Source organism: Caretta caretta, chromosome 6 (genome assembly GCF_965140235.1).
Source record: "Caretta caretta isolate rCarCar2 chromosome 6, rCarCar1.hap1, whole genome shotgun sequence".
NCBI classification, from domain to species: Eukaryota; Metazoa; Chordata; order Testudines; family Cheloniidae; genus Caretta; species Caretta caretta.
Window position 1 is genome coordinate 3,364,360 of NC_134211.1, and position 10,997 is coordinate 3,375,356.

General features: G+C 44.3%; 1 protein-coding gene across 1 annotated transcript; it reads left to right on the forward strand.

Annotated features, from left to right (window-relative positions):
* The first annotated feature begins 1,398 nt into the window (after window positions 1-1,398).
* Window positions 1,399-2,346, forward strand: LOC142072397 (olfactory receptor 5AR1-like). Its single transcript, XM_075129060.1, has one exon. It carries the CDS (start codon window positions 1,399-1,401, stop codon window positions 2,344-2,346), a length of 948 nt encoding a protein of 315 aa, XP_074985161.1.
* The last annotated feature ends 8,651 nt before the right edge of the window (window positions 2,347-10,997 follow it).

Below are 10,997 nucleotides of genomic sequence, written 5' to 3' on the forward strand. Positions count from 1 at the left end.
ATCTTAGGTCAGGAGCCATCCACCAGTCCATTGGCTGCTTCCTTTATCCCTTCTGATGCAGTGAATCAATTATTTTTTTCCAATAAATTATCTTTTCCCCGTAAATTATAAGATTTCCATCAAAATACCAAACACCCTTCATCCCTAAACCATGGCTGTGGGACTCTGGTGATGTTCCAGGGCAGTTCAGCAAGAGCAGAGATCATCATGCATCATGGGGAATGTAATAATGGAAGAGATTGGAGGTGTGTGGTATCTGAGGAACCCCCGTGGTACTTCCGAGTCGAAATATTAAGTTTTTAGCTAAAAGATTTTGGTCTACACACACACACACACACACACACACACACACACACACACAAAACCTCTGTGGATCAGCTCTTCACAGTACACAGCTTGCTCTGAAAACAGCAGGATGAAATATACCACTAACCTCATACTCTGTAACTCTGGTAGAAATTGCATCATTTAATAACACAGTAAGAAAGAGTAGGTCAAATTAATCCCCAGGGCACCAATTACACTGAGGGTGGCTTTGGTTCACTAAATGCATTAATTAAGTGTTTTGTCTCTCTGAGCTCAGGTATTCCCAGTTGCTTCAGGAATCATGTCCAATAGATCAAACATCTCCTTATAAAACTTCCCGAAGGCTCCTATTTGGAAGTTTCTTTCAATGAGGAAACACCAACACATCTCTCTCTCTCTTCTCAGCAGGTATGTGCTATTGTTCTGAATTGCAGTCACATAAGCACACACTCAGACACTATGGTGATCAGCAGGTATTAAATTCCAGTCTTCCAGCACTGAAAGCCACAGCCCCATCTCCGACCCATTCAGCTAAAGGAGCGACCTGCTGGGTTGGAAAAAAAAGGTGATTACCTAGTCACTGAAGCCAGGGCTTCCCATGATGACTCTGGGTTTTCATACACACTCCAGTAAATTCCAAACAGCTTAATTAGCACAGTAAGGAACTTTACCCCAAACCAGCATGCCAAGCCATAGAGGTCCACTTGCTCAAATAATGTGGAAAGATTGACACTCCTTTCCTCTCACCCCTTCTTTAACTAAGGAATAATCCTTTCAGACTGATTCTCTCCCAGCAGAGTCACAGGTCACTGTTTTCTGTTCGGATTAGTGAACAGGAGTGTTTGTGTGGGGGGCATGATTAACCTGCATGGTATTGTGTTTGCAGAGTGTCTGCATTTTATCAAACACCTGGAATGATCAGCTGTGAACATCTGGATCTGTGTACAAAGCCCTTTCCGGAGCAGGTACTGATGTCCATTGAGAAACTTATCTCCATTTATCTTCACTTACTTCATTAGAGAGAAGGGACAGCTTTTCTGCACCATCCACCTGCCCACATCTGTGTAGCTGTCTGATCTCTGTTCAGAGGAGATGGAAGAGGGAAATCACTCGGAGGTGACTGAGTTCATTCTCTCAGGACTGACAGATCGTCCGGAGCTGCAGGTCCCCCTCCTTGTGGTATTCCTACTGATCTATGGTATCACCCTGGTTGGGAATGGGGGGATGATCTTGTTAATCACAATTGATCCCCGACTCCACACCCCCATGTACTTTTTCCTCAGGAATTTGTCTTTCTGTGACCTCTGCATTTCCTTGATAATTTCCCCTAAGATGCTTCTGGATTTCTTAGCTGAGAGGAAAAACATTTCTTTCACTGCCTGCACTGTGCAAATGCATCTCTCTATCATTTTTGGAGACATTCAGTGCCTCTTGCTGGCTGTGATGGCATATGACCGTTATGTGGCCATCTGTAACCCACTGCTCTATGTGGTCACCATGTCCAGGCACCTTTGTAAACAGCTAGTGATTGGGGTGTACACTGTGGGAGTGGTGGATTCAATGATATACATGTATTGTACATTTCAGCTGTCATTCTGCAGCTCCAACATCATCAATCATTTCTTCTGTGACGTCCTCCCACTGTTGGCGCTCTCCTGTTCCGACACCCGCATCAATGAGATTGTGATGTTTGCTTTCATGAGCTGCATTACAGGGAGCAGCTTTGTGACTGTCCTAGTCTCCTATGTCTATATCATCTCCGCCATCCTGCAGGTCCGCTCTGTCGAGGGCCAGCGCAAAGCCTTCTCCACCTGCTCTTTCCACTTAACCTCTGTGGTCCTGTGTTTTGGTACCCTCCTCTTCATGTATTTACGTCCCACCTCCAGCTATTCCATGGACAGAGACAAAATAGTCTCAGTGTTTTACTCGCTGGTCATCCCCCTGTTGAACCCCCTCATCTACAGCCTGAGGAACGCAGAAGTGAAGGGTGCCCTGAGGAAAGCACTGAATAAACTCCTAACCAATTCTTCAATCTGTTAAATTCTGTACTGGTTTTCTGATGGGGAGTGGAAACCGGTGAATTCAATTCTCAGCCAATTGTAAATAATTTTGCAGAGCCCGTGGTCATATTGTTCATTATTTTATTGTTATTATTATTAATTTGTTTGTATTCCAACAAGGCCTGCAGACCCTAACTGAAATCAGTGGACAAAACACAGGAAGACTCACAGGGCAAGAAAGAGAGAATGATTTTATAAGCTTTTGCTAGGGGCATCCACCTAGGGGGTGAGTTGCTCAATTTCATGTCTCTGTTCCATGGGTTATTTAATTACTTACTTAGCTGAACAACTTTGAAAGGTGAAAGCAGCCCAGGCTGAAATAGAAGATCACTCAGTCGCTGGGATGCTTTCTGGAAATGCAGGAAACCCAAGTCCAGAGTGTGACAGTTTTGATCACAGAGACCCTCATTGTTACTCTCACCTAATGTGGTGAAAGTACCTCTGAGCCCATTTTACCTGCCAGCCTGGGCCTCCAGAAACCTGACTTGTTGAGCCAGACACGATAGCTAGCTACAAACCAGATTGAGGGTCTGGGCTACAACCCCAAAACTGCGGATCTAGACTGAAACCAGCTCAGCAGTATACCTGTCTCCAGCACACAGACACCCACCTAATGGGATCTAAACCCCAAATAAAACCATTTTACTCTGTATAAATGTTATCCAGGGTAAAATGATAAATGTTCACCCTCTATATCACTGCAAGACAGATATGCACAGCTGTTTGCCCCCCAGGTAACAATTACTTGCACTGAATTTATAAATCAACAAAAGTGATTTTATTAAGGATAAAAAGTAGGATTTAAGGGGTTTTAAGAAATAACAGAGCAAACAAAATAAGTCACAAAGCAAAAAAAAAACAAAAAAAACCCACACAAGGCTGAGCTTAATACACTCAGAAATCAGTTACAAATGTTAACTTCTTATCCTGGTTGTTACTAAAGATAAAATCCTTCTAAGATCACATGCCTTTTCTGACCTGGGTCCAGCCTGCTCTCACTCACCTCTGTGGTTACAGTCCTTTTGTTTCCAGGTGCTTACAGGTATCTCCATGGGGTGGGGAGGCTGTGACTTAAGCCAGCTGAAAACACTCATTGTTTGCTTCCCCAATTGAATAGAACTTCCCTAAGGCAGGAATCCTTTTTGGAATTCCAACCCCCTCTGGAAAAGTACCAGCTTCAAGATGGATTTCAGTATCAGGTGACATGGTCACATTGTAAGAGGCTAGTCTCCATTTTTCTTCCTTTGTCCCACAGTTACACAGGAAGGTAAACAGAGCCATTCACAGTTCATTGATTCTGAAGCACCTTTAATGGCCTCCACTGAAAATGTCTACATCAGTAATACAAGTTTATACCTTATTCTCCTAACTCCAGACATAGAAATAATCCATGTAAACTAATAGGATGAACACACTTAGTGGATTATAACCCTTATAATGACATGTTACATGGGGCACTTAGCATAAAGCATATTCCAGTGATGTCTTATTCATAAGCATATTTTCATAAAGCGTATGGAGTGCAATGTCACACAGAGCTTTTCCCAGCACTGGACAGAAGGGGGAATTGAACCTTGGTCTCCCACCTCACAGGTGGACACCTCAACTATTGGGCTAAAAATTACAAAGGGAAGGGCCACCACTGCTTCCTACTGTGGCTGTGTTGTGACCGGCACCTAAATCCACCCTCCGCACACACTCATTGTTCTGGGACAAAGCTGTTAGAAGTATTTCTATCACATTTGTTAATAGTTTCAGGTGAATCCAAATGATAGTGCTTTTGACAATAAATGATTAGTCCAGAAGAAATTCACCCATTTCTAGACACAGTTGTGTCCCAAAACTTGGAAATTACATAAAGAGACATTTGGAGAGGTGACCAACTTAAAAAAAGAAGGAAAGAGCTATACCAAGGGAGGGAGAAGAGTAAATGGGAAAGGAGAGAAAAATAGCTTTAAGAGGAAGGGGGAAAAGTCCCCCGTCGATTCAGGGAATGTCCATAATAAGCCCATTACATTGACTCAGCTATGGTGTGCAGCAGTGCCATAGTGTAGATGATTTTCACATTGATGAAAGGGTTTTTCCTTCAATGTAGTTAATCCATGTCCCCGAGAGGCAGTAGCTAGGACAATGGGAGAATGACACTGAGGGTCAGTACAAGCTAACTGCCTCACACAAGGTTTGAAAAGTTTCCCCGCCCTGTGCAACATAGCTCTGTTGATCTAATTTTTTAAGAATAAACCAGGCTTCAGAGAAGCTGCTGATGGAAAAGAGCAGTTGGGAAATCTAGTTCTATCTCCCTGCCAGGGCAGCAGAATCCCCTTCGGTTCTTTTTGTTCAGGCTAGTTGGAAATATTGCAGCTGTCCCAGCTTCCCCGTAGAGATTATTCTGCATTCTGACTGAGCTCAGTGTCAGGCTGTGTGTGTGTAGCGGGCACTCTGCCTGCGTGTCTGTGTTTGGTGTGCAGTGGGCACTGTGTGTGTGCATGTGGTGGGGGGTACAGTGGAGCTGAATGTCAAGCGTAGGCAGCTGTGTGTCCCTTGCCCTGCCCACGGCTCAGTTTACGATGTGTTCCTGACTCTAACACTCAGATGCCCAGCTCCCAATGGGGTCCAAACCCCAAATAAATCTGTTTTACTCTGTATAAAGCTTCTACAGTGGACACTCATAATGTGTTCACCCTCTATAATACTGATAGAGAGATATGCACAGCTGTATGCCCCCCCCCAGGTATTAATACATACTCTGGGTTAATTAATAAGTAAAAAGTGATTTTATTAAATAGAAAAAAGTAGGATTTAAGTCTTTCCAAGTAATAACACACAGAACAAAGTACATGACCAAACAAAATAAAACACGCAAGTCTTGTTTAATACTGCAAAAATTAATGGAGGTAAATCTCACCCTCAGAGATGTTGCAATAAGCCTCTTTTACTGACTAGACTTCCTCCTAGTCTGGGTTGAGTAATCACTCACACCCCTGTAGTTACTGTCCTTTGTTCTAGTTTTTTTCAGGCATCTCCTTCGGGTGGAGTTGCTATCTTTTGTGCCAGCTGAAGACAAAATGGAGGGGTTTCCTCAGGGGCTTATATAGTCTTATAGGCTAAGATATAGTCTCTCTCTTGGGGTGGAAACCGTTTCCCCTCTCCTCTCCAGAATCCAGCTCCAAGATGGAGTTTGGGAATCACATGGGCAAGTGACATGTCCATGCATGACTCGGATCCTTGCAGGCAAACGCCACATTCCCAGGAAAGCTCACACATGGATTGGCGTCTCTCAAAGTTCATTGTTATCTTAAGTGTTTCTGGATTGGGCACTTACAGAGAATAGACTTTTCTCAAGAAGCTGACCAACTGCTTCACTGAGGCTCCTTAAAATCAAACAAGTACATAACAAGTATTCATAACTTTGAATACAAAAATGTTACATGCATGCAAACAGGATTAATATAACCAGTAGATCATAACCTTTGCAGAGATATGTTACACGGCATATCTAGCATAAACCACATTTTAATTATTTCACTTTTATCCACATAAGCATATTTCTGGAAAGCCTTATGGGGTGCAACATCACACCCTGCTCCTGAACTTACTGACAGAGACTTGGACACTGTCCATGGTGGAGGCAGTGCATGTAAAATCCCTTTTTGTTTGTGTTCACACCCCCTTTCAGTACCTTTAAACTGTCTGATGTCATTCATAGGTGTTCTAGCAAGGTTTGGGGTTCTTGGTCCACAGAAGATTGAAAACAGGTTGGGGTGTAGTTTTGCTAATTGAAGGCAGACAGCAATATCTGTTAAAGTGGAGGTGTCTTGGCATTTAGCCACCAATGCCATGAGGCTGTGTGCCTCAGTTTCCCCTTCCACACAGCAGCATAGGCCTGTTATGCTTTTGCTGCTATGCCAAGCTTTCAGACTGTTTACAGGTATCAGCCAAAAAGCAACATGCTTTTTGGGACTGTCTTGTCATCATTCCTAGCATGAACAAAAGTTTTTTCCACAGAGCAGGGGTGTCTCACATCTTTCAAGGGTTTACCACAAGTATTAACTCCTTTGTCTTGACCATAGATGAAGTAGCAAAAGACACAAGATTAACAGGAAATCTTCAGTGGACAGGCTTTGTTCACACAATTTAGCTTGTTTAGTGTCTATAGCATTTCCCCATTCCTTTGTGTACCCTCGTAGGTGCTCTGATGCAGGTTCTTCTGCCCATTTGGAGAAGGCTTTTAATTCAGACATGTGTTTGAGGCTTTAAAAGGAAAGGGGGCACTGAAACCATGCCTGCCCTCAGCTGCTCCCTCTTGTGAAGCTTCCCAAAGGCAGAGATTTTCTCCCACTATCCTTGAAGAGAGAGTGTTATTTTTATAAGGGTATCAGGAATAATATTCATTAATGGAGTGCTTTGGATCAGTAAGATCCCCTCAGTTACCAACAGGTCAGCTGGGTAGACTCTCCCCTCCCGGCGATCTGACCCCCAGTTTTCCCTTAAAACCTGATTCACAGGGGAGGGGTCTGTCCTTTTAAATGCAGATTTTTCACCCTCCTCCTGGGACAAAGCCTCCCGACAAACTGTGGGCAGAATCTCTGATTCCCCATCACCTTCCATCTGGACTTCCTTCTCTGGGCTCTTCTTGGGGTCAGACACTGCTGCCTCCCCGAAAAGGGAAGGTGACCCTGGTCCGGCTGTAGGCTTACAACTACCAGCTATGACAGACCCTTCCCTGGCCAGCAAAATCCCGCTCTTTCCCTCAGGTTGGCCTTGCTTCCAGCTACAGAGTCCCTGGGGTCTGTTCCCACCACAGCGGTTACCAAGACCCCAACTTCCACCTTTGGGGTACATGTTTCTGTGCACCCCAGAGCAGGGCCTGTCCCCTGCCGACCTGCAACTTCCTGGCAGTCAGCAACTGGGACGGCCTCCTTGTTACAGGTGGAACATTCCCCTCCCAGAGGCAGATTATCACAGGACAGGAGATGGCTTTGTCCAGCCCCTCCCGCAGGGACTTGTCTTAAGCCCTGGAGCTACAGCAACTGGTTACACCCATTCCTGCCCCCAAGGCTGCAAGCTTCACTGCTTCAGAGGAATTTAAGATACTCTCTCCTATTCCCCCACCAGCCCATGTGTCTTCACACACACACCCCCACTTTGGGGCTTTGAGCACAAGATTCCTTCTCGCTGTTAACCAAGCCAAGGAGAGATTCTGCCACATCAAATAAATGATTCCCCAGTCAAAACAGTGCAAGATTGTGTGCCACTGTGGCAACAGTCAGCTCAGCCTGCACATCACCAGTTTCTATGTGTACCTTAGCTGAAGGGGCAAGGACTTTCTAACCTCCCACCAGTTCTAATTCTGCCATTTCCCTGGCAACAAATCCTTCTCCTGGATCAGGTCCCTCCTGACCACAGAAATCTCTGCACCCATGTCCCTCAATCCCAGGAGAACTTTCCCATTCAGTTTAACAGCATGCATGTGCTCACTGCTTGGCTGGGTAGAAGCCCCCTTTACAAATCCTGGGTGGAAAGAGGCAGCAGTCTGGCTCTGAGAAGCAGCAGCTTCATTTGTTTCCTGCTGCCTGTTCCCACTCAGCAAAAGACATTTATTCTTCAGGTGCTCAGTGGACTCACAATCCGAGCACCTCTTGGGCTCCTCTGCGCGTACAGGAGATTTGGGAGGAGTAACAGGGGAATGGGGAGGTGGACGCCCAGCCTCCTTTTTCCCTGGGGTAAAATTGTGATTCTGCTTCCCCCCAACCCTGTGCCCCTCTGCCACTGGTTTCTGTTTAATTGTAGCTTGTGATGGCTCAAAAGAGTCTGCAAACTCAGCCAATCCACCCACTGCATCCACCTTTTTGCCCCACAAATGCTGTTTTACATCATCACTGCGCATATTCAGGAATTGTTCCTGAGTAACCAAATCACACATTCATTCAAAGCTTGTAATGACTTTTCCCCTCACCCAATTATCGAACAAATCTCTCATTTCATTTACGTAAGCCACATTACTCAATCCAGATCCCTGCTTAAGACTCCTGAGTTTAACCCATTAGGTTTCTGGCGTACTTTGAAACTCTTTCAAAACCAGTTTCTTAAATTTACCGTAGTTTGAAGCATCATCAGTACACATCTTATTGAGTATGTCCAGAGCTCTTCCGATCAATTTTGCTACCAATGTGGTCATTTGTTGATTGTCAGGAGTTATATGGAGGGTGCACAAATGTGATGAAATATTCGGCAATGTCACTGGACTCATCATACCACGGACATATTCTCTCCCATTTGTGTATTTTTGGGGAAGTGGGGTCAGCTGCTGGTAGGTTTTGACTCTTCCACTCCATAACAGCCAGTTCATGCTTCTGGGCCTCAATCTGGGCCTGTATTTCTCTGTCTCTTAACCCCAGCACTCATTTGTCCCTGACTGCCTCTGCTTCCATAGCCCTTTTGTGGGCAGTTTCTTCCCTGGCTGCCTCTGCCTCTTTGAGCTTCAATTGAAACTCCTGGTCCTTTGCCTTCTCTTCTGCTTCCAGTCTGGCCAGCCCTACTTTAGCAACGGCCTCACTGGTAGTCATTTTACTGCTTTCTTGTTCTGGGCCACACCCCCTTGGCAGTTCACTGAAAGTGAGATGCACTCAGCTCAGGGGCTTCTTAGTTAGCAGATACTTTCCCAGTGCCCAGTGTTCAGCCTTTCTGGGCAGTCTCTAACTTCTGCATTTCCAGCTTCTTTTGATCTTCATTCTTACTTATTTTGCTTATTTTTCAGTTACCATTTCCCTTATCCAAAATAAGGAAACAGAAGATAACAAACCAGTAACCACTTTGTCTGTTCTCCACCCACCACACCCAAAACTCACTTAAAATCACTACCAGAGTATCAAAACAATCAGCTGTGCACAGATCCTGCTCGACTACGCAGCTGTGATGTGTTGGGTCCCAGAAACACCTTTGGGACTGCTACCCGATGTGCTGAGTTTCCCTCTGAATGCGTTTTCCCTGCCAACTTGGGACTTCAGTACCTTACCTCATTTGAGTGAAACATACTTGCCTCCTGCAAACCCAGATCCAAGTCTGAACCACATCACCCACAATCTGCAGGCTTAACTGAAAACAGCTTAAGAAGTGCTCCTGTCTCGAGCACTCAGATACCCAGCTCCCAGTGGGGTCCAAACCCTGCAAATAAATCTGTTTTACCCTGTATAAAGCTTATACAGGATAAACACATACATTGTTCGCCCTCTATAACTCTGATACAGAGATATGCACAGCTGTTTGCTCTCCTCCCAGGTATTAATAAATACTCTAAGTTAATTAATACCTAAAAAGTGATTTTATTAAATACAAAAAGTGGGATTTAAGTGGTTCCAAGTCATAACAGACAGAACAAAGTAAATTACCAAACAAAATAAAATAAAACACACAAGTCTAAGCTGAAAAGAGTAAAATATAAATGCAGGTAAATCTCATGATCTGAGATGTTCCAATAAGCCTCTTTTACAGACTACAGAGGAACAGCCGTGTTAGTCTGTATTCGCAAAAAGAAAAGGAGTACTTGTGGCACCTTAGAGACTAACCAATTTATTTGAGCATGAGCTTTCGTGAGCTGATGAAGTGAGCTGTGGCTCACGAAAGCTCATGCTCAAATAAATTGGTTAGTCTCTAAGGTGCCACAAGTACTCCTTTTCTTTTTACAGACTAGACTTCCTGCTAGTCTGGTTCCAGCAATCAGTTACACCTCTGTAATTACGGTCCTTTGTTCCAGTTCCTTTTGAGAATCTCCTTGTGGCAGCTGAAGACAAAATGTAGGGGCTTCCCCAGGGGCTTATATAGTCTTTCTCGTAGGTGGAAACCCCTTCTCTTCTCCTACGAAGAATCCAGCTCCAAGATGGAGTTTTGGAATCACATGGACAAGTCACATCTCAATGCATGACTCAATTCCTTTCAGGCCAAAATCAAATTCCCAAGAAAGCTCAAATGTGGATTGGCATCTCTCACAGTTCATTGTTAGCTTAAGTGTTTCTTGATTGGGCACTTACAGAGAATAGTCTTTTCTCAAGAAGCTGACTGACTGCTTCACTGAGGCTACTTAAAATCAAACCAGTAGATAGCCAATATTCATAACTTTGAATACAAAAATGACACATAAATGCAAATAGGATAAATATATCCAGTAGATAATAGCCTTTGCAGAGATATGTTACATGACATATCTGGCAGAAACCATATTCCAATTATGTCATGTTTACATTCATAAGCCTATTTCTATAAAGCATTATGGAGTCCAACGTCACACTCTGTCTCACAGACTATAACTTATAGGAACTAAATAAAATTAAGAAAAGAATCGGGAGGGAACTGGCCTGCTCGGAGATGCTGCAGAGATCTTGAGTGTTAACCACAGGTTGGGGAATATCCTTCTTTTTGCAGCCTGCCCTGCCCTGACTTTGGCATTTTCAGTGAGGACTGCCCCAGGCACCTTAGGGTCACAGGAGGCAGAGAAGCCAGGAGGAGGAGTTACGAGCATGACTCCTAGAGGAAGTAGGGCATAGTGTTTCCTGGTCACAGATCTGGAGTGACAGACATGGTAGTTTCTGAATACAGAGCTTGCTGGCTGTTGGTTGTTTTTACTGGTGTTCAGGA